The 23,963-nt window shown below is 47.3% G+C and overlaps 2 protein-coding genes across 2 annotated transcripts in view; both read left to right on the forward strand.

Annotated features, from left to right (window-relative positions):
* EAF1 (ELL associated factor 1) overlaps nucleotides 1-23,963 on the forward strand; it is a 172,655-nt gene that overhangs the window by 33,875 nt on the left and 114,817 nt on the right. The window lies entirely within an intron of this gene.
* Nucleotides 354-19,540, forward strand: MTURN (maturin, neural progenitor differentiation regulator homolog). The gene is made up of 4 exons (XM_069770223.1): nucleotides 354-573; nucleotides 6,513-6,635; nucleotides 12,953-13,105; nucleotides 18,873-19,540. The coding sequence occupies exons 1-3, from the start codon at nucleotides 412-414 to the stop codon at nucleotides 13,061-13,063; spliced, it is 396 nt and encodes a 131-aa protein (XP_069626324.1). The 5' UTR covers nucleotides 354-411; the 3' UTR covers nucleotides 13,064-13,105; nucleotides 18,873-19,540.

Genomic DNA, 23,963 nt, shown 5'->3' on the forward strand with positions numbered 1-23,963 from the left:
CTTTTTCCCTCCCCGGCGGGGCCGGAGCGGGGAGCGGGGAGCGGGGAGCCGGGAGCGGGGAGGCGGGAGCGGGGAGCCGGGAGCCGGGAGCCGGGAGCGGGGAGCGGGGAGGCGGGAGGCGGGAGCCGGGAGCGGGGACCCGGGAGCCGGGAGCCGGGAGCGGGGAGCGGGGAGCCGGGAGCGGGGAGCGGGGAGCGGGGAGCCGGGAGCCGGGAGCGGGGAGCGGGGAGGCGGGAGCGGGGAGCGGGGAGCCGGGAGCCGGGAGCGGGGCGGCGAGGCGCGGGGCGGCGCGCGCGGCTGGGGGGGGGCGGCGCGCGGGGCGGCGCGCGGGGCGGCGCGCGCGGGGCGCGCGGGCGGGCGCGGATCGCGGCGGCGGCGGCGGCGGCGGCGGCGGCGGCGGCGGCGGCGGGGATGGCTTTCGAGGCGCTGGCGGAGGCGGCGGAGCGGTGGTGCGCCCGCACGCCCTTCCAGCTCATCGCCGCCGAGGAGACGGAGCGGCGCATGGACTTCTACGCCGAGCCCGGCGTATCCTTCTACGTGCTCTGCCCGGAGGCCGCCTGCGGCGACAATTTCGTGAGTGCCCCGGGAGGGAACGGGGACGGGGACCGGGACCGGGACCGTGGGGGGAGCGGCCACGGGCGCGCGTGGGTACCCGCGCGTGTGCATTGAACGGGCGGGCGGCCTCTGCGCCGCTTTGGGACACTCCCCCCTCCGTCGGGGCAGGTCCCCGGTGCCTGGGGGAGCGCCCGAGGGGGAGCGCCGGGGGGGTGGGAGGAGGGGGCCGCGCCGGGAGGGGCGGAGGGATGCCGGGATGGCGGGCGGTGGTGCCGGGGTCGGCGGGTGCGCCCGGCGTGTGGGCCGGGGGTGGCGGGCACAGGGCGGGGGGATCCTCCCCAGCGCGCACCACGATCTGCAAAATGGAGTCCGCCGCCGGTGGGGGGCGGCCCCGCGGGCAGGGCTGCGGGCAGGGACATCCCCCCCCCCCCCCCCGCCCCCGCCTTCCCTATCACCCCGGCCCGGGGAGGCTGCGGGGGGGGGACGGGACGGGAGAGGAGGGGTGCGAGCGGCCCCCGCCCCTCCCGTGTCCCGCGGGGGCCGCAGCCGCTGCTCCCCCCGCAGCCCCCCTCCGTCCTCCCGAGGTGCCGGGACTCGGCGCAGGGACGAGCGGGCTGGCAGGGCTGTCACGGCAAATGGAGAATGGGCAGGAATAAAATGGAGTCAGGATGACAGGAGGGCCGCGCCACCCCCGCCGCCGCGCCGGGGCTGGGGGACGCGGGCAGGTGCCGGCCCGGCGCCGCCGCCGGCTCCCCTCCCCGTCCCTCGCGGAGTTCGGCGGCAAGTTTGTGCAGGAGTGGCACCGGGAGAACAACCCCTGGCTTTGGGATTGGGGGGCTGGGGGGGTGGTGTGTCCCCCCCCCAGCCCTCCCGGTGCTGAGCAGCAGTGCGAGAAGAGTTAACCGAAAAGCGGCACCTCGCCACGGGGTTTGTAACCTGCAAAACTCCAGTTAACTGCAATGAAAGGGTTTTATTTTATTTAAAAAAAAAACCTAGCTCCTAGTGCAGACCATTATTGTAGGAATGTTGTAGGTCCTTCCCTTGCCGGAGCAACTTTCATCCCTAGAGCTGCTTGACAATTAAATCCCTTTCCAACAGGTAAGTGCAGTATGAACCCCTTTCACAGATGAGTTCGTGGAAACAAAGAACAGTGAAATGACTTCTTCAGGACCACAAATCCCGGCGAGCAGGACATTTATTTATTGTGTTGGGCAGATGGTCATGCTGAATTATGAAAGAAGTTATCTGGAGTTTAGGTATGCATCTGTCCAGGGATACGTGAGACCTTCAGCCGCTGTCCTGGCCGTGGCAGTGGAGCATCTCTGGGTGTGGATTCTCCTGGTCCACAGTGGGACCAGCCCTGCACACCCATCTCCCAGCACCGAGGAGCCCGTCAAACCCCAGCACTCATTCCCTTCTGGAGATGCCTGTGCTCGGAAGGGGCCATGCCTACTGGACCCTTAAGCAGGGATATGTACGAGTCCAATGCAGGACTAGGCTAAAGCTGTGATTGGATGCTAATGATACTGGAAATTGCCAAGAAAGCTCATTATTTTTCTTAGATGTGTATTGTTTCTTTACATGCTGCTCAATAATCGAGCGAACTCTTTCAAAACAAGATCTAGTCAACTTCTTTTAAAAAAAGCTTAAGCAGTTTCAGGCCCTATTCCCATGCTTCCAACACTGGCCAATTTTTGTGGGTTTGCAACCACATTTTCCCTTTTCTTTTTGGCAAATATTTTCATTCCAGGGTTGCTGTGGGAAGGACTCCCCGCCCAAAGCCACCAGTAGTAAAACTGAGCAAAAGGGCCAACTGCTGTCAAATGCAAAACATAAACAGTGGAAAACTAGAGGCAGTGTTTTCTTCTGTCTTTTTTTGGCGTAACTACTTGAGGCACTTTTTGTAGTATTAATACTTTTAAGACAGGCAGGTAGGTGTCATTCTTAATTCTTTTCCTGTTGATGGTGTCTCTTTAATGCGATTAAGAACCACTAATAAGCTGATTCACCAGCATCGTGTTTTCAGCTCCTAGTGCACTGTGGGGCTTCATTTGTGCTCCCAGGTTGGCTATCTTGTGTTTTGCAGTCATTTTCTTTTTTTTATGTTCCAGAAGATAAGTTTCCTTTCTACGTGCAATTACAGGCTAAAGTTTATTTTAAGGAGACTTACTTAATACAAGCCAGGGGACTGATTCGCATTTGCACTCCAGCCTTATTGCATGGCTTCAGTAACACGGAGTGTGACAGTGAGTAAATATAAACAGAATTCACAGTGGCACACTTTACGGCCTTTTTACACCCTGTGACTCTTATAAAGGAGCCTCACATTTAATAAGCATCTGGTGCCTGGTATTCTTGTTCTCTTTCTTTACATCTTCATTTCATAATAATGCAACTTAAAAAGCTGAAGCTATGTAGGAGGTGCCGGAGAAGTCCATGATAACCCACTTGTAAGGAGGAAATGATGAGCATGATGAACTTAAAAGGGAGGAGGAGAAAAACATGGAAAGGTTGCCAAGATGCAAACTGGGGGAGATTAACTCTGAATTTTCTATAAAATCAGAGATTCCAGATCACAACAATCATATCATTTTGATTTCCTGTAAAGGTATCATTAGGCTAGGTTTTTAGTGTGCCAGGGATGCAGAAGACCCATCTAGATGCCTATTGGCATTTTCAGTACCACCTGGACACTAAAACTCTCTGAATCAGCATTTTAGATAGCTGAATTACATATAATTTAGCTCTTGAGGCTCATGGTGTTCTCAAAAAATTAACTTGACTTGTGTAGCCATAACCAATGAGGGTGGGGGTTGTGATGCTATTCCTTATAGTCTGTCAGTTGTTTTGTCACTGTGTTATTGCTGGTATTCAAATTAACCGATAAAGCAAATAAAAATATGATGCCACCTTGATGCAAAATATTCCTAAAATATTTTAGAACAGAGTCGGCGAGTGTGAATATTTTCTTCAAGTCCAATTACCTCCACAAAGAAAAAGTTTTGCTGCCATGCTCAGCAGGTGGGCTGGTTAGAAAAAGGTGGTCCAGCAAGTGACCTTCTCATCCAGCAACACCGAATCATCTAAAAGCGTGAGGGAAAGCAAACCCCTCCAGATGCAACCCTATGAATTGCCTCAGCTATGTACTGTGTGTAGGTGCTGAACTAAATAATTCAACCATGATCCTAGGTCAGCTGAGGTGGAAATTAGTGGCTCTCTGCTTTTGTAGTGACACAAAGCAACTGTGAGCAAAACTGGGCAAGCTTGGAAAACACATACTCAGATGATGAGGTTAATATTTTTTTAATTGCGCAGCCATGGCTGAGCACTGTGGTCCACTGGTTTGCCAACAGCCTGCTTCTCTGACTGCAAAGAGATCCTCAGGCATTGGGGGGGGTTCCAGGAAAAACATCTCTGTATGTACAGCCTCACTGACTGCTCTAACTTTCTAAGCAGGAGCTGAATCCTCAAATTACGTTTGTTTTTATTTTGAGAAGCCAAAATTCCTTTTGCAGGTTCCTCTGGAGAGGCATGAGTCAGTGGTGAGACTCAGTTCCTGCACTGCCTCAGTGCAGCGCTGAACATCCACAGAGACCTGTAGATGCAGCTGAACTTATAGGTGTTATAACCCTGGTCTTTATTACGGCTGAGTTTTCGGCTGGGGGGGAGATGAAATCAAGCCATTTCTGAGTGAGATGTGTGCACTAATGGCGTGTGTGAGTGCATTTGTTGCTACAACCAAAGTTTTAAATCTTTTGCAGATGTGGAAATTGTTGGAAGCCTTACTTGCTTACTGCCTTATGATGTTATGCAGAAAAGTCTCTTCAAAGGCTCAATGATCAAGTTACTCGCTTAGGTTTTCCCCTCGTGCTAGATCATCTTATTCTGTGCTACTGCTGACAAATTCACACTGGAGTCTGAAAAGTGGTACAGCTTGAAAAGAGACTGTAAAAACATGATAGGACAACATGGGGTTAACTTTCACGGGGGAACAAACTAGCTATTATTTATAAAAAGGCAGGGCCTGATTTTCATTTATGTGGAAGCTCCTGTGTATAGCTCTGGTAGTCAAAAGAAGCCACAACTTAAACAAGAATCAGGATGTTAGCAGTCATAATCGTTTTTTACATATAAACAATTACAACAGGTTTAGCATGAGCCATGAACTGCCAAGCTGCAACATCCAGCTCTTAAGTTTGACACAAAGATTAGAAGTTAACTAAATGGTTATTGCTAATGCCAAGTATTAAGAAATCCTGGGCCAGACCTCCAAAATCTCAAGGCTGTTCTTAAAATGTGATTTGAAAGTGTTCATTTGATATTTTAAAGAGGGTTCATTTGAGTTCACTTCATGTACCTTCTGCCTTTTTAGGCCATAGAAATCACAAAGTGCAGGCATTTTTTATATTTTTTTTGTAAATAGAAGCTGGGATTTGGTTGTATATTTATAGGACTACAAGGCCCATGACTCTAAGATGGCATGAAGTATCATGAGACTCGTGGTATGTGCCTTTGAGAGTTGGCAAGACTGTAAAGAACTTATTTTTATTGCCAGACTGGTTAAGAGATGACTCTGGTTACATGGAAAAAGCAGAACCTACTCGGTAAGGCAGGGCTCTTTTCATAACAAAACATTTCACTATGTTTATGCTTGTAAAATGCAACAAGCAGCAAAGAAAATGTAGGTCAAGTGAGGCTCATAGCAAGGCAGTTACAGTTTTCATCTTGAAGATGCAGCTTAGGTGATGTTAAGTAGTGTTTTCTTTCAGTAAGTGTAAAACTGCATCCCTGGCAGGTATTCACCATGGAACAGGAAGGCGACATGCAAGCCTTATGTTAGGGATTGAAACATCTGTTGTTCTTACTGTTTCCTTGTATGTTAGTTAAGCTTCAGAGAGACCCTCCTCTTTCCTTTTTTAAGCATAACCTACTGTTTATAGCACAGTAAAAAGCTGCACAGCACTTCAGGGAAAAAAGCTGCTGTGCAAAAACAGAGGTGTAAGAGTCTTAAACCAATTTTGCAGTGTTACACTTCTCTGTGTAGCAGACTATCTTAAGACAGTCCCATGCACAAAGCCTTCAGAAAGAAGGTCTTTAAAAGTATGTGTTAGCTTGTGCTGCGTGCTGCCCTTGTGTGCAAGAAGCATTGTTGCCCGAGTGCTTCCACCATTGCTCATGAGCTCTATTTCAAACAACCTTGTTGCAGCAGAATAAGTGTCAATTTTGGGAGAGGCTTCACAGAGCCAGGCTGGGGAACCAGCAGCTGCAAAACAAGAGCAAGATGAGAGGAATATCCCAAGTGGATTTAAGTGTGCCTGCCTGGGAACAAAGATTCAGGTCTAGCAGAAGTAAACCTCAAAACAGGGAGGGAGACATGAAGTGTCAGGATGTTGTGAGTGCCCAGATTTCTCTCCTTGGCTCTGTGTCTAAGGTGCAGGTATATTTTGCATCTTTTCTTCTGCATTGTTGAGAGAATTACACATCAAGTTCCACCTCCAGGGTCACATCACACTTGAACTAATGCTAGGAAGACAGAGAGATCCTTTAGCTCTTCCTGAGGGATTCATTGCAGCGGATGATGCAGAAGAAGAAAAAACCCAATACGACTTCCAGGTTTGAACAGGGCTGATGTCAAACAAAAACACCTTTACTCATAAAATGTGCATGTGCAAGGCATGTGTATCCTTCGTTGCTGGTGCAGTCATAAGGCTGCATTCTCTTCTGGATCGATTTCCCTGCTTTCTGATGCATCATATTAATAAAATCAAGGTTTCTCCTCAGAAGCATGGCTTCTGAAACAGCCTGCAGTGCCCGTCCCCATTGTGGGTCTGAACAGCAGGCGGCCCAGTGTAGTTTGGCAGATGTTTACAACATGTCACCTTATAAAATCACGTGGAAAGGCCAGCGTGAATTCCTGTTAATGCCTTTTCTTTTCTTGTATTGCTGTTGGCTTTCAGCATGTGTGGAGCGAAAGTGAGGACTGCTTACCTTTTCTGCAGCTTGCACAGGATTACATCTCCTCCTGTGGGAAGAAGACACTCCATGAAATACTGGAAAAAGTCTTCAAATCCTTCAGACCCGTAAGTGCCTCTTTTTACTTCTAAACATTGACATTTACTGGTGACTTTTAATAGGATAGCACTGGATGGAGCAAGGCAGTTTTTCTTCTGCAGGGACTTACATCTCCAGTCAGCTGCATGGGCACAGGGATGTCAGCACATAAGCTACTATCAGGCAATTGGAAATTGTTTCTTGGAAGCCAGCTGCCTTTTTATTTCCATTTCTGTGTTTGAGAGGATGAGATTCCTGGGCAGGGTGGGAGCCCAACTGGTGCAGCAGCCGGTGGCACCAGCTCCCCAGCTGCGCCGGGGCTCTCATCCTGCTGATGCAGCGCTGACTCCGAGGAACGGGATGCGACTCAGCGCTGCGGGACTTTGTGGCAGAGTTATGTCCTGGCACTGGAATTGGGGAGTTTTGCAAGGATCTGAGTAGCGAGAGTAAACCTCTGGGAAGCTGGAAATACGGTTTCTCCTGAGAGTAGTTTTTTTTTATTTTAGGGTTGGTTTTTTTTCCCCCAGGTCGTCCAGATTTTTCTCTCGGGATGGTTGCCACTTGGTATTTGCAAATGCCAGTTTGGTCACTGAGAAGAGGTTGGAACAGAAGCTGGGTTTTGGCGGGGGGGGGGGGGTGGTGGTGGTGTGTATTTTTCTGGTTTGCTGCTACTCAGCTTTCTCTGTCCTTGTTTAACACTAAGATTTTGGTCAAAGCCCGGGTTGCGTCAGTGAGGTGACTTAGGCCGGCTGTTGTCCTTCATTTTTGCCAAATCCTCCCTGTTGCACAGCCTCTCCTTTTGAGAGCCTTGGGCTGGGTAAGGGGCTGGTGCAAAGCAGAGCAGAGGTTTGTTGCCAGAGCCACGGTCCCGTGATGTCCATGGGAAAGCTGACCAATGGACATTTTTAAACTCAGCTGAAAATATAGACCTTTTTCCCTCCTCTCTTTTTCTGGCTGACTAATCGAGAAGACTGAAAATGTATCCCAAGTATTTAGAGTGAAAATGAGGGCCTGGAGTGCCGATATGAAAACACCGGCCTCCCTGCGTTACACCCTTGCATTGCCTTGCTGCAGACTGCCGCAGCTGGTCGACATAAAAGAGCATCATTTTAAAGAATCCTTTGAGAGACTGGAAATAAATAGAACAGATGCACACTTTTCTTAGAAAGGACTGGAAATCTGATCCATCAGTACAGCTGCTTGTAATCGTGAAAACATACAAAAATATAAATATGTTTCCCAGAACAGTATTCAGCAGTTGGATCTTCATAGCTGTTTTCTCCTGCTCAGAAAAGCTGTGTCTTTGAGGAGAAACTTCCATTGGTTAACTAAAGAGGACTTCAAAAAGACTTAATTAAATTGGTACAGATCACTTATTTCATTTAAACCACATTTATTTCAGCATAGCTTAAGTTGCTGAGAAATTGGCTTCAGTCAAACCAAGTTAAGCTACTCTTCAGAATAAAAAGGTTCAAAGCAAGGGGAGCCATTATGCTCATTTAGTCTGGGCCTTTCATTAATACATCACATTTCACCCCATGATTCCTACCACTGAGCACATAAATTGTGGTTGAGCTGGAGTGGATCTTTTCCAAAGACATCCAGTCTTGATGTAAAGTCTTCAGGTGACTTAAAGGATACAGCACTACCGGGCACTTTTTCTTCTCATCATTAGTTACGCTCCTGTGAAAAACTTTTATTTACAATCTGCATTCTTCTAGTTTTGCCTCCTAACTGTTGAATTTCATTGTGCTTTTGTCTGCTCAAAACCAGCATCCTCAATTGTCAGAGACCTCTTGCAGACTGTAGTCAAGTGCTTCTTCATTTTCTCTTGGATGTACCACAAAGATTAAGTTTCTCAGATTCTCCTTTGACCTAATATTGAGAGATTTGCATCAGTGTAACAAAACCGGGTTTATCATTTGAAGGATGGTTGTGTGTAGACAAGTCTAATAAGGAATGTGTTGACATTTTTCCCTTATTGTAATTAAAAATAGCACATGCATGGTAGGATAGATTTTTAAAAGTGAAGGGTGTTACCATAGATGTATGGAAACAGTTATTTTGCACCCTCAGGCCTTTGCAAGAACAAAACCATTTTTCATCAGTATTGGAAAATAATTTCCTTGGCATTACTTTGTGCTGTCCCCCATCCTTTCTCTGCTGGACCTGTCTTGCTAATAAAACCACCTTGCTGTCAGCTTGGAGGTAACAGTGCATTTGCAGGGCATTTCTTCTCCACTATCCCAACCAAGTCTGCTGTCAGAGACCAGTTTGGCAAATTTCAGTTTGAGAAATGGCAGTTTAGGAAAAATTGCTGCTGAAGGTCAGACTGGCCTCTTCTGAAGTGTCTGATGGTCCTGGCTACTCAATCTGAGACACTGAGGAGGGGCCAGGTTTTTAGTATGTGCTTGGTAAGCACCTTCTGAAAGTCTTTTCCATTTCAGTATTTTCAGCTGGACATCCAAGATTATTAAACAGTTTTCAAAGTCTTTGTCAGGGTCCTTCAAAGGGAAATGTTTAGGAGGAGACACCAGCGGTGCACCTGCAGCTCTCCATGCCCTCCTGCATGGCACAAGCATCTGCCCTCCTGCATGGCATGAGCACCTGCCCTCCCTTAACCAAGGGCTCCCAGACCGATTTTTGCCTGCTAACGCAGCTCAGCCTGCTCTGCACATTCATGGTAACAGCCCAGCCGTGTCTCTGCAGGCTTACCATGGGGCTTGCGGCATGGGAAGGGACTGGCTGCTCACGCTGCTGGGCCCCATGTTTCGGAGGTGGTGAGAGCAGGGATGCCTAGCAGTTGGCATCCCTCTCAGTGAGAGACAGAGATTTCCCTCTGCTTGCCGCTCTTCCCTGGGTGCAGGAGGCAAGGAGGGTGGTCTGGAGGCTGCTCACCAGCCTCCACTGCTCTCAGGCATCTCTCCCTTAAGATTCATGGGCATAAACACAGTGCCAGGGCAGGATATTTATTTAGACAAGGCTTTCAAAAAGTGTCGGTTAACCCTCGACAGCTAAACCGCATCTCTAAATCCTGCTCTAGACAAGGTCAAGCTGTTTCTTTGCTGAAGGTGGTGGGGGGTATGTTGTCTCTGCCCATTACTGCCTTCCTGCATTGGTTTCCACAAAACTCTGTCATCTGCCTTATTATCCACTTAGGGAGCATCCAAAAGTGCCAGACACCATGCAGGTACATGAAATAATATCAATAGCACTGGGCTCAAATACCACTATTTGCCTCAGAGCATCTCATCTCCTCTGATGCCTTTGTCTCTCTGGTGCCAGCGGTGTCCATGCTGGTGCCTGTAAGCACATCTGCCTGGAGACTAAGCCCTTCACACTGGGATTCAACAGAACCATGTTATCTCTAGTGTAGCATCATGTGGACCACTAAAGCTTGGTCTTGTACTTGGCTTATTTTTCAGTGTGTTTGTGTGTCAGCTTTTGGTAGGAGGCAATGTCACTCTGCTTTCGTGAGTTTGCAACTTAAAAGTACTAGGTTATTTGTATGAAATCAGGGCATTTCAAAATAGTTAAGACAAGAAAGACAAATAAAAAATAAAAAATGCCTGAGGAACGTTGCACCAACTGGCAGAGTTTGCAGAGAACCAAAACATGAGTCCTACAGTTCAGCAGCAAATTCCAGGGCTCCCTGATTGAGCTCACCTTCAGCCTAAAAAGCCTACATCTGAACTGGGGAGTCTGCAGTGTAAGCCACTTATCCCGTATTCATTGAATTCATACACATCCCAGTGACCTCTCCTTTGCCTCCAGATGGGTAGTTTGGCCAGCAGGAGTAAAGAGATGTAGTTCAGGCGGTGCTGCTGCTGGTCGCCCTCCCTCCTCACCACCCTCCTGTCCTCCTTCTTGCCACACATCCCCACCTGGCAGTTTTGTTCCCCTTGGCTGTTTGGCTGATGGATCAGCTCTCTCTTTCTATACCCTTTTCCTGTTTTACCTCTTTCCTCCTTGTTTTCGCTCTCCATTAAAGTCCTTTCAAGTCTACCATAAAGCTGATACTTTAATATAAGAAGTAGATATGGACTAGAAGCAAAAACTAGTGTGTTTGAAAAAAGACAAGGTGGGAGTTGGTCTAGGGTCAACTCAGGCCACCTTCATAATCTTATTTTGTCTTCATCTTTTATACACCCTCCTTCTGTTTTGACCCAATGTTTGTAGAGCTCCCTGCACTTTGGACCCTGATCCTCCATCCTTGGGGTCAGGGTGTGGGCTGATTTGTCACTGCAGTCTGGAGAGCAGTAAGGGGTTAACAGTGGTGAGGGACCATAGTCCTGTGGGAAGCAATGAAATGTGACCCCTAAAAGCAGGACCTGCGCCTAAAAGCAGGACCTGCATGGTTGAGGTCCTTGGTGCCTTGGAATATCCTAAAGTGTCCGTGAGAGAACAAAACTGTGCCTCTTTTGGAGGAACATCCCATCCCATCCCATCCCCATCCTTCCTACACTCCATAAAACCGCTAACGTCAGCAGCATCACTCTTTGATTTATGCTGCACCAGGGAGAGGAGAGCTGGGTGTCCCAAGGGCGAAGGGAGAGGGGATGTGTGAAAAGCAGGGTGTGCTCCCCATCCTTCAGGATTGTGTGTGTCTTTGCAGTTCTCTTGGTGTATGTTGTGTTTTCTGTGCTAATTTTGCATGGGAAAGGCTTACGGTATCCCATAAAATGAAGACTCACGTGGCTCATTTCCCTGCAAATCAAGGAGGGATTGTAATCAGAGCTGAGCAAAAAAAATGTGATCAAAGCTCTTTCTGCTGGGTGATATAAACAGAGCAGTACAACACTCATGTTTACTTTGAATACACCAAATCAGTTTAGCAAAAATAATACTGGTGGATAAGAAAATCTAGAGGCCTCACTTCTGCATTTTAAAACCTGAGTGTTTTAGTTGTAGCTTCAATATGAAACAAAACCCCCACATCCTGAAAATGAACCAAGTAGCTTCATGTTCAGCTAAGCATTTGATTTGAAAAATATGTATGCATAGGAATATTTACTCTTTGTTCTGCTCAGAAAACATTTTCAGCTTGGGGTCTCTCTGTAAATATTTTTAAAATGCGAAGGAGGGGGTTTAGTCAGCAAATTCTCCTTCCATTTCCCTGCCGAAGAAACCCTGTAACTAAAAAACTGGTTTTCTTCCAGTAACAGTGGGGAATACAAGCTTCATTGGACCCAGAGGCTAATTCTGTGCATTGTATTTGTGTCCACTGAATAATTTTGAATGTTGATCACAGACTAAATTAATTTAGGTCCCTAAAAATCTGCCTCGTCACAGCCTTCTCATTTTCATGCTACCACCTAGCGAGTGTCACCCTCTTCCCGATTTTTCTGGGCTTTGCCTCTTTCGAGAGCTAACAGCTGCGTCACTCTCCAAACAGGATGTTGCATGCATCTGTGCTGCTCTTCCAGCCCTGGCAAGCTAAATACATGGTATTCCCAATAATGCCTGGCATACAATTTTGCTTTGTGGCTATTAATAGCTGCTCGTGTAGGCTTCTAATATGAGATTTCCACAACAGATGCATTATTTTGACTATTATTTGGTTTATCTGTCTTCCTGACTTCTGTTGGCTTGGCAACCTTTTGGAGGAAAGGGGAAAAGTTCAAACGTTGCTGTTTACTCCTTTTCCTGTAGCAAACAAGTGCCATTGCAGTGATAAAAGCCATCAGGTGGAAGCCTCCAGACATTGTCCAAGGAAGATGGACTGGCAGTTCTTCACAAGCCCAAATCTAATTTGCAGAAATTTAGAGGGACTTGGACAATTTTGAGTTGAATACACAGTATTTCTCACTGCGAGGGCTTCACCCAGCATGCAGGGCTTCTGGTGTGATGGATTGAAGGGTTCAAGAGAAGCACTGAACATGGTGGGATCTTTAGGTTTTTAGGGACTCCTTGCCTACTCCATATTAGCCAGTTCTGCATGAGAATGCTTTCTTCTTTGGCTTTTATAGGGTTGCTGAACACAGTCTTAAACCGAGATAACTACTGCTACAGTACTATCATGGTTCTTTCTGAAGTTAAACCACTGCCAAGTGTAAACACTCAACAATTTGTGATATGACCTCAGGGAAGAAGGTGAAGCTTTTTGCAGGTCCTTTGCTTTGGTTTTATTTATGTCCTGGTCTCTGAGCACTTAATTTGGTGTGAGGATGGATTTTCAAATATTTATCACAGGAGGGAGAGAAAGAGTGTCGAGATCGTTATGCAATACTATTATTCCAGGGTTTGAGGTTTTCAAGAAGTGGCACCTAGGTATTGTGTGAAGATTTGCAGCGAAGCTGCATGAGTGGGTAATTCGCTGTTACACAGTATTTTCTCTTCTTTGTAGTTACTTGGGCTTCCAGATGTTGATGATGATGCATTTGAAGAATATAACGCAGACGCGGAAGAAGAGGAACCAGAAGCCGATCACCAACAGATGGGTGTCAGTCAGCAGTGATCTTCTGAGAAGCTAAAAAAATTTGGAAGCCTTTGGTACCAGGTGGGGTCAGGTGGTCCCACGTTAGCCTGTTTGAATTCATACATCACATGGGGATATCTGGCTCCCAGGATAAAAGTTTTACAAAATGGTTTAAAAAAGAAAAAAAAAAAAATCTGTGATAAGCTTTGCTAAGAAGTGACCTGAATTTTGCTCCTGCTTCAGTGGGTTTTCTATGGAGTTGTCTTGGTAGCATTCTGCCATTATCAGTCTAGAAGTAGTTTTGTCACTGACTTGTCTCTTCGATTTATGTTCGGGAGTGGCGTTCACTGACATGAATGTAGAGTACTGAGAATGTAGGAAGCATGTGGTGAGAGTGCTGAGTCCTCGTCGGTGACCTTTCCGAGGAAACCAGCGCAGAGAGCAAACGCAACTTGCGCTTTTCTTTTTAGTTCAACAGCTATGGTTTTTGACAAAGTACCAAACTTGGAGAGATTTCTCCTGAAAAACACTAGTTTAATATGGTTGGTACTGCAGAAGTGCACGTGAAGGCTTAACAAAATTAATGGAAAGTGGGAAGTCCAGGGGAGTATTGGTGTCAGACGTATTAGTGTTGTTTTACTGACACCCAAGTTTACAAGTGCTGGATTAATAACTGAGAGTAATTAGTATCAGCAGTACACATTATAACCAACCCTGGTTCTCCAACACCATTTGATCCAAAGCCAAATGCTGCTTTCGTACAAATCAATTAAAAAATAGCCATTGCCTATCTCACTTCTGCATGAAAACCAACTTTAAGCTTTGCTGTTTTTAATACACTGCTAAATTATTACTCAAACCTCACAGCATTGTGAATTGAAGTGCAACTTAACTTTGAAGCCATAGGGGTATAAACCAGCACCTGGCTCTTGAAATTATGCTGGATATGTTCCCCTCCCTGGGCCTTTGAGCTAGTCTGGACAGTTACACCTCGCTGGAGGGGAGCTAAAATACTACTACTTTGGCTGATACAAAAACTAGTGAGGTTTTACTTAGCTGGGGACTCGCTCCCCAGAGGGATTTGGTGGGGTCTTGGTATAAAGGAGAAGAAGACCCGTTGTATTTTATACCAATTTTGCATGGATTTAAGTGACTCGGATAAGTGTCAGACTGTGAAGATGCAGGGTCTCTTTATTTACTTGCCTTTTGTACTGAAAATATAAGAAGCAAAGGGGATTCTGTTGTAATACAGCTGTTTTCCATAACTGAGCAAAATGTTTCTAAATTTACTCCTTTTTTCCAATTTTTTAAAAATCGTGAAATGAAGGTCACATGCTTCAAAAGCCCTTTTATACAGAATTAGCTTTATAAAAACAAAAAGTGAGTGACAACTCACTCTTGGACAACTCCTAGAAACAACTCGCACCATTTTGAAAACCCTGTTGTTAGCGATGTCTCCTTTTCAATAGATTTTTTAAAGGCTTTTTTTTTTCAAGGTTACTTAAGAGAGCAAGTTTGCTTGGTGGTTTACATTTCTGATGATGGCTTGAGAAATGCATAGCACTTGATTTTTCCAATCTGGGGAAAGACCTTCCATAACCAGGACGGTGTGTCATACCTGAAGTATGCACAGAAGTGTCTGCAACACTGTAAAAGTTGGAGTTTAAGAATATGAAAAAAAGTGGAAGAGAAACAGAGCTTAATGCAACTGTGTACATTCTTTCGGCATGCAGGCATAAACATGGTAGTCGCAGCACATTTTCTATGGACTAGTGACGTGAGAACCGTGGCAGTTCATTGTATAACACTGTACAGCAGCAATAGGCTTTTTGCTTACTAAAATAAAATGTAAGACCAGTGGTTTCCATCCCTGCTTTAAGTCCCTAAGTTTTTCTTTCCTCTCCAGCTAAAACAGATGCCATAACCTTAAATAGAGCCTTGCTTTGGGAGAACCTTTCTCTTCATAGCATCCAGTCTTTTGGCTGCGGCTCATACGAGTAGATCTTTTGGGGCTGACTTTCCTCTGCTGTTATGTAATGCAAGACATAATTTGCAGTAGCGCAAGCTGAAGGCAAAGTCCTGCCGTTCAGGTTTGCTAGCCACTTGCACCCATTTTGCTTAGGTGCAGGTGGCCGGCAGCGACACGCATGTGCACGCACCCACACGCACACCAAACGAGCCCCGGGCACGGCTGCGTCGTGAGCTGGGCTGCGGGGTCGGTCTGACTGGGAAATAACCCTCTGCCTTTTTACAGACAGGCAGTTTTCCAGCTGGATCAATCCCACCGTCTGGTTCAGCGCGTCGCTGCACAAGATGAGTGCCGGCACAACAGAGGGGAGGGCGCAGGGGTGGACGTGGGTGGTAGCTGAGGACCTGCAGTTGAAGGTGCCTGGCACAGTGTTAGGGGCCTGTGGCCGCGGTGAGGATGCAATCTGAATTGGCTGAAGTGCTGTGAAGGATTGACTCCACAAGGCTCAGTAGAGAATTGGGCTCTGGGTGGCAGCGGCATAGGCAGGAATTCATGAAATGAGGAAAGACTGTGAGGTCCAACGCTTGTAATTGCATACAGGAGGTTGTAATATGTACTGTGCTCTGCTACCTTTCTCTGCATATTGATTGAATTGTTAATGGGCGGTTTAGCATTAATACGGTTGCAAGTAAACATAACACTGTAAATTATGTAGATATATTATTTTCTGTATTCACTAACTCACTATTTTTTTGGAATGCCATATGCCATTTGGGTGACTTCCACAGCAGACTGCAAGTGCTGGACAGCCGGGGAGCCCTTCTGCAGTGCTCACCCCTGCAAAATTCCCACTGAAGCCAGCGAGATTTTGTTCAAACGGGACCTGCAGGACTGGGCGCTCCAGGGGATGTGTGGGGCTTGGTCCTGCAGAAAGCTGAGCACTCTTGTCCCCTCTCACTTTGCTGGGAGCCGAATGTGTTGAGCCCTGCTGCTGAACTGAAGCATGACCAGGCAGCACTGAGAATAAACTGGAATTTTATACATAGAAAATTTAATTTACATGTGTATTAAATGTGAATGAGCATTAATATAGAATGTATTTTATCAAAAAATATTGATTGCTTACTTTGACCAAATACATTTCTGTATTACCGTGTTACTTGTTCCATACTTACCAAACGATGCAAGGGATGTGGAACTGGTTTAGTTGTATTACAAAGTATTTTTATATTTTATTTGTAGTTTATTTTTCCCTCACTCCCACCACATACTGAGGTTAGTAGCCATTTGATAATTAACCAGGGGTCGCATGACCCAGTGGCTAGGCTGCCAGACTGAAACACAAGATTTGCGAACACAGGCATAAATGCTTGCAAGCCTGGGGACTCAGTGAGAAGATGTGGATTCAGAGCTCTGCCACTGCCTTGCCCTGAGCTTCGGGTGCATCTCGGTGGCTGGGAATTCGAGGCAGGCCTCCAGTTATGCATCCAGGCCTCCATGAAATTCAGTGGGAGCAGGGTACCCCCTTTGAAAGTCTCACCTTAAGCCTTTTGTAAAAGGCTTTTTTTTATTATTATTATTTGCCCACCAGTGTATACAGCGCTTTTAGATCTGTGGGTGAAAAGAGGTATGCATTATCATTGCCTATCCTCAAAGCAAACCATTAGTGAAAGGACACAGAAGAGTCTCCTTTTTCCCTCGCCCTTCTCTCATAGGCATTTCATGCTCTAGCTAAATATAAATACACCAGAGCAGAGCCTCTTGCAGAACTGGCACTTCTGAATATGAGTTGCATGAATGCAATGAGCAGAGTGCTGCTTGGGGGATGAGAAATAGATGGGATGCCAGAGGGAAGAGTAGACTTCAGAAATGTAACAACTTGTTTGGGTAGCAGGGGCAAGAGTGAGAAGGGTCCCTTTCAGGGAGATGCTGAGATTTCTGAGACAGCCCAAACCATCCTGCCAAGTATCTGCTTATTGAACCTATGCAGTTTATAAAAAAACTGCTCTGGACATTACTGGGGTCTTGAGCTTGGTTGTGTTTTTCCATTAGTGTCCTGCCTGATGAATGCATTGAGATGGTTGAGAGAGGAAGGAATGGAGAAAAGGCAAACTAAAAAGCTGCCTTCTCCTCTCTTCCCCAACTTTATTATTTATGATATCATGTGAGTAGGTAGGAGCAGCAGTCAGGGAGCAGGAAGCTGCTTTATTAGGTGCACAGTAACATCTCTTAAAAGGACTTGCTCATGAGAGAAAAGAATTGGCAGAATGTTCCCTCACAGAAATGTGGGGAAAGCACACCCCTGAGCAGCCAGACTTCAGCTCTACCTCCTGCCCTGCTCTGGACTGTTTTCCAGGCAGTTTCCCTCTGTGCATAGTGCTGTGCCTTTGAAAGTCGCATGCTTGTAAGAATGCCCCTTTTGATAGGAGTAGCCAGAGTTAGTTTTCCTGCATCAGTGACCTGCACGCTAACTGCTGCATCTTGGCACCGTGTCCCATGTAAGGTGTGCTGTGTGAAACGGTGTCTGGGGGCAACAGGGAGGAGTTTCTGCTACAGCATTGCTTAGTAGGTAACTGCCCTTTCCCCTTCTACAAGGTGGGACATGAGACTGTGACAGTAAAAGTGATTGCAATAATATTATGGACGTTGCTTTGAAAAGCTGCCATACAGGGCAGATTCCCAGCCTCTTTCAGCATGTTTCCTGACCTTTCACTGGGATCCAGGGCTGAAGTCCATGGCTATTTTACTCATAGTCAGCTTTAGCTGTTGCAGGAGGCGAGGTTACTGCGTCATCCATCCTTACCTTGTGTCCACCTTTACCCTGTGTCCATCCTTACTCCACGTCCATCCTTCCCTCGTGTCCATCCTTACCACTTTGTTCTCAGAAATTCCCACTCTCAGAAGAGGGGAAGCAGAGGAAGGGGGAGAGAAACACCTCTTACCTCCCACAGCTTGCAGCCAGGTGCATCAGTGAGAGCTGCAGTTCAGCACAGTGTGTTACCGAGCTGTGTGGTCCTTTCTGCACAAGGCAGCACCTTCTCACAGGGGGATGAGGTGGCATGGGAGATGTGTTATCCCTTGAGGACCCATGAGTGGTCTATGCTGGACAGGGGTTATGCAGAAGAGAGCAGTCATTTTAGGTGCCAAACCCCAGATCTTTCCACAGGGAGTGATGCCTAGCTAAATAATCCAGTCTCTGAAAATGATGACCCACTGAGGCTTTCCAAGCTGTGCATCCAGAAAATGAGACCTCTCTGGCTGCCAGTCACTGGGGAGCCTGGCCCAGCCTGCAGATCTCTTTCTCAGCGCTGGCAGGTTTCGGTCTGGCCACAGGACATGGGAAATTGGGAAGGATCCCTCCAGGGGCTCTAGCTGGATGCCCCTTTCTGTAAATCGCTGAGCAGAGGGAAATGCTTTGTTTTATCTCTTTAATTCTGGCAGGATCTCCCCTGCTCCCCGGCAGCCTGTCTCTGCAGCCAGCTGCAGCTGGGAAACCTTCACGTGACAGCCAGGCAGAAGTGACTCAGGGCAGTGGCTCCTAGACCCTGTAACAGGCTGAGCTTGAGGTGATCCCTGCAGTCACCATGGAGCGGAAGGCTCAGGGACATCGCTTCCAAGGCAGATACTAAAATAAAGAGATTCCTTAAATTTGTTCCTTACCTCTGATAGGAAAGACTCTTGAGGGCAGACGCTGTCGCCTTGGGTTTTTATCGGACTTCTTCTGAGACTTACTTAGTTGCCTTGTTGGTATCTGATGTCTGTGGCAGGTTTACAAAGGAAACCACTTACCCACAGTCACCTGTTCAGTGAGCCAAAGTATCCTTTACATGCTCTACATTTGACTTTTTTCTCATTGCTGATTTTTTTTTTTAAAGACAGACAATCCATAAAGGCGCATCTGCATTATTGCAAACCCAAGTTTCTACACAGCCGTGTAGCACTGCACTGTCAGTATGAGCTTGGTCAGAAACAAATATACAGATTAACAAAAAGGGCGTTCATTTGTCTGCAGAAAAAACTTCTTTGAACTAGTTACTGCTGACTACAGTAAAGCTCACTGATTTAATGTAAAATACATTGAACTTTGAAATTCCCTTTCTGTTCCGACATGCTGTTGCTCATGTAGGCAAAGATCAGTGGTAACACTGCATGTAAGGGATGTCTGCTTTCATCTTCGGGGGTGGTGGTGGAAACATCAGCTCTGGATTTCAGTCAATGCAATTTTTTTTTTGTTGTCAAGTTTTCCTTTACTAATGCAGGGACCAGTCAGACCTCAACACGTCAAGCAGAAATTATGTTGCGCCATGCCATGCAAAGGCTGTGCTTTCCACCATTTTTCTGGCTGGAAGATCTGTCTTTGGGACTCCGAAGCTGTGAAATGAGTCACCAAAAGATGTTGCCCTTTTGTTCAATGCTTTAAAAGGTGTAAGCCTTCAGTGGAGCCCTGCCTTTCTTCTGATCCTCCTTCCTCTGTGACCTCGGAGGCATCAAATCTAGCAGTGTCATTACACCATGAGCTTGCCATTAAATAGCTTACCAAACTCTGATGACTGATGGAGTCTTTTCTCTGTGAGCAAAATTAACTAAATGGGGATTTTGAGGGGCTAAAGTGTACCTACAAAGCATGTGGCAAAGAGAATGAGAGGCTTGCATTTCCTGGGGACTGTAGGTGCGTGGTGAGTTAAACACGGTGTTTGCAGCTGTAGGGAGGAGAAAATGATTTCATCTGAGCTTTGGACACTGCAGAGTAAGCCCTGCCTTGTAGGACAGGACCCAGAACTACCAGGTGGTTTGGTGCAGTCTGAGGTGGTGGATTTGCTGTCAGAAGATGGGAATTGTTGGTTGTATTTGTGGATGAGCCAGTATTTCAGACCTCCCAGGTCCTCTTCTGTTTTGCACAGATTAGAGAGACATCCCTTCTAATCAAGAGACATGTAACAATGCTGAAATGCAAATTGGTGATTCTGTTCAACTCATTTGTCTCTTTTCTTTAAACACTGCACTTTTAATTGCCACTTTGACATCTTCTCACCTGATTTGAAGGAATGCTGTCAGTCGTTACCTTTTGTCATGAGCTTCTGTCTGTGGGTTGAAGAACATCTTCCAGCCCATGGAAGAGCAAGTACTTTAACTTAGCACTTGTCTTGTGTTTTTTGCACTCCCCAGGGCACGAGCGCTGAGTAGGAGTGTGCCAATTACATGCCCTGTGGTGTGTCCAGAGCCCTCAGCGTTGTCTATACAGCTGTTCCTGTGGCTGGTGGAGTGCCTGCCAGGACTGCCTCCCTCATGTTGGTGCATGGTCCCAGCAACACAAGCCCCACAACCTCTTGAGAGGGACCTCTGCATATGGTGGAAGCCACTGTGACACTTAGGCTCTGGCTACATATACAGCCACTCTTGTGGAAGAGGTGACAGTCCCAGCATGTGTTCAGCTACTTGGAGGCTGCTGCCTGCTCGGGTCTGCTGGATGGACTTCTTCCTGCATCAGAAGGTCGAGTAAACTTAAACAGTTTAGACAGCAGCTCCCTGCAGATATGGACCTCAGCCTAGGGACAACAAGCTTCCCTGCTGTGATGGGGAGCTCATGCACAAGGTGGTGGCTGCAGCTGGGGACACTCTGCCATGCAAGTAGTTTTGCCCCAGCCCGGGTCTGTCCACACTTCAGGTATACATCATGCCTTCCCCAAGTCAAGAAATCAGGATATTCCTGGGCTATGACAGGTTTTGGCTTTGTATCAAGGAGAACAGATCCATTAGAGGTGTGCGGTTTGTGTTGCCTCTGTAGGCTCCTGCCTAATGCTTTGTGTCCTACTACAGCTGTCCTCAAGCAGTGTCAGCTGGGACGTGCAGATGCCCCCCTCCTTCAGCAGCTTCATGTGCTGTTTAAAGGAGCACATCAGATTTTATGCTTTCTTTCTACAAGTCTTTGTGTTCCTTCTTCTCTGTGACAAGGTTCTTGCTTCCACCACTTGTTTAGTGAGTAATGAAATGCCATAAAAAAGCATGTTTAACTTTATTTCCAATGCCTAGGTGTATGCATCCATGCTTTTCACCGAGTAGTGCTGTAGTTGTGACACTAAGGCAACGTTTTAATATCTTTTATTAGACAAAATGATACAGAGGGGGGTGAAAGCCACAAGCTCTCAAGCTCCCAAGTGCTTCTCCACGCTGAAATAAAAGCAGCGATTATATGGGGCAGTCTGATAGCAGATAGTATCTTTCCACAGCAACCTTACCTTGCCTGTACACTTTTCTTAAGGTATTGCTACTGTAATGGTGCGATGGAAGAGGCAGCGTTGGAGCCACGTTTTTATTTACAGCCTCTAATAGTGCTAAAGGGCCCAGAAGTGGGTATCAGCTATGTTATACCCACCACAGGGCTCCTGAGGAGTGTGTGAAGGGCTGTAGCATGCCGTGAGCTTTGAAGCCCTTATGCTTTTGGGTTTGTAGCAGTCCCCTAGAGGTCAGCAGAGCCTAAATTTTAAAGCAACTCTAGCCGACGGCAGCATTACAGGCAAGATAAAAGCAAGTTTGCTGCTGGCCTGCAAGACCCTGCTTTTGCTCTCTTGCAACTTCAGCTGTTGCTGGAGAAGGACTCAGGCTGGGAAAAAAGGAATCAACGCATGGAATGAAAAGTCCTGCTTTGGAGACGCATGGGCTGAGAGCTTGCCATGGAGAAAGACCACAGAGAGGAGGGGGAAGAAGCAGCTTGAAGATGGGTGCTGGCATTGTCAAAGCTGCGTAGGGCAGTGGGAGCTGGTGCCTACACCTCTTGGCTCAGTGGTACCCATCCCTCCTGGGACCGCGGCTGGACTGCACTGAATCAGGAGCAATGGCCCCTCAGAGTAAGCTCCACTGCAGCCGCACTTTGTGTGCATGCATCTGCACTCCAGTGTTGCAGCGGTGTGGCTGCTGGTCACACTGGTCTGCTCTCAGCCTTGAGCTGCGTCCCCAGTGCTGTGCTGGCCCCAGCCACGCTTCAGCTGCTGACCAGATGTCACCTCTCTGCATGCCCAGGTCCTTGCAACCCCAACCTACCTTTCACAGGCACTCATCTCACCTATCATCCCTGCCCAGGACTGGAGGTGGAGCTGGGTTTTCCCTGGACCTTCTCAGCTTCTGGGCCTGGAGTGGCTGTGTAAGGGAGCCGAGCTGCGCCACATCCAGATGAGTTGAGGCTGACAAGCCGGTCGCAGACAGCCACTCCATGTCCAGTCAGCTTTCCACAGTACCAGGAGAGGGACAGAGTTTTGGCACAAGGCACTGGCACAGCCATAGGCTAAAGGGTGCTGAGGAGATGGCGAGTGGTGAGTCCTGCCCTGCATGTGCTAGCAATCCAGGGGCCAGACCCAGACCCTAATTCCTGCTGCCAGCCCCTGGAAACGCTCAGCCTTGCAGCAAGCAACCCCGGGCAGGGAGACCTGAAACCAGTGCTGCATTTGCCTGCAGGGCACTGTCAGTGTGCGCATTACATTTCTCAGTAATGAGAAAATGAGTTAGCTTGAGTGGATGTGAGCTTGCATTTGCCTTACATACTGCTTGCCCTCTCCCCAGCTACAGTTGCAGGCTAAATAACTGGGAGGGCAGTTGGCAAAATATGCCTCTTTCTGCCCAGTTTTTCTCCTGGTCAGCGTGCCCAGGACTGTGGCTGCCCTTTTCCCTGTTTTTTAGCTGGCCACCCTCCAAGCATGGCTCTCCATTTTCCTCTGCATCCTTAAGGACCATATGCTCAGCTCCAGCAAAGGATCTGATGAGGACTGAGATTTGCAGGCTTCGTTCGGGAGGACATGTTGTACTGGAAATGCAGCGATTCATACAGATAATCAGTGCCAGTTTTTATCCCATCATGCTGTCCCTTTTGGTTAATAAAAGTTAGGAAATTTTTATATTGGCTCTTCCTGAAAATTTTTATTATTATTATTTTCTATTACTCCTTGTTTGCTGTATTTCTTTTTGTTTCTGCAAAACCTTTATCAGCGAAAGTTTTGAATGGCCTGTGAGTCATGTAGCAGCAATGGGGAGTGGCAGCCCAGAGCTGTGGGAGCCGAGCATGTGATTTTGTGCCCCAATTACATCTCATGACAAAGGCTGGGTCGCCCAGCTATCAGTGGACATCCTGGCTGCAGTGCCTAGGGTGGTCAACCACGATGTCGGTCATGTGTCTCCTCCATGTGCCACTGGCTACAGAAAGTGTATACCTTAACACTGATGAAATCAGCTCTGGCTTTGAGACTTCTTGAGCCTTCTGAAATCACTGTAGCAGACTGCAATGAAATTATTTATGCAAAGCCTAAATTACAAAGCACAGACCTGTGGACCCTTTCTCACCTCCACGAAATGCCTGAGCCTGAAGGCAAGACAGTTTTAAGGATGCAGCAAGCCACGAGCTGAAGATGTGAAGTGGGATAATGGAATGCTTGCTGAGGCCTCTCAAACTGTGCAGCAGGACTTCCTTCTCCCTAGTCCCAGCACATGGGTGCGTGTTTTTCCAGCTCTGCGGGATAGCAAGAGGCACCTTTCTGGGAACTACAACAGCAAGGCTTTTGCTAAATTCCTTTAGGCTTTGTCAATGTGCAGTTTCTTTGTTGCATCATCCAAAAAAGGGAGGGAGGGCACTATTTCCAGAGCCGGTAATGCAATCACTAACTGGGCTTCATCAGTGCTCCCTGAACCCTCCTAAGCACACATGAGCAGTTAATTAGTTAACTGGCCCCATGCAGCATCCCTTGTAAAAGATGGGTTGCAGATCAGCAGCAGATCAGCAAAGGCACTTACCACCAGCGCTGGGAACCTGCTTTCATGCATCAGCACACAAAAGAGCTCAAGAGGGAAACTAGGGATAGGCTTACCATCTCTGGGGTCTTCAGAAACACGTAAGAAGTGATGGAGATAGCATCTCAAACCTGGTGGTGGTGGGGTGTTTTTGGAGAAAAAAAAAAAAGCCATCTTTGTTTCTGTGGAAACCAAGCA

This window comes from Haliaeetus albicilla, chromosome 2, assembly GCF_947461875.1.
Source record: "Haliaeetus albicilla chromosome 2, bHalAlb1.1, whole genome shotgun sequence".
In the NCBI taxonomy this organism is placed as follows: Eukaryota; Metazoa; Chordata; class Aves; order Accipitriformes; family Accipitridae; genus Haliaeetus; species Haliaeetus albicilla.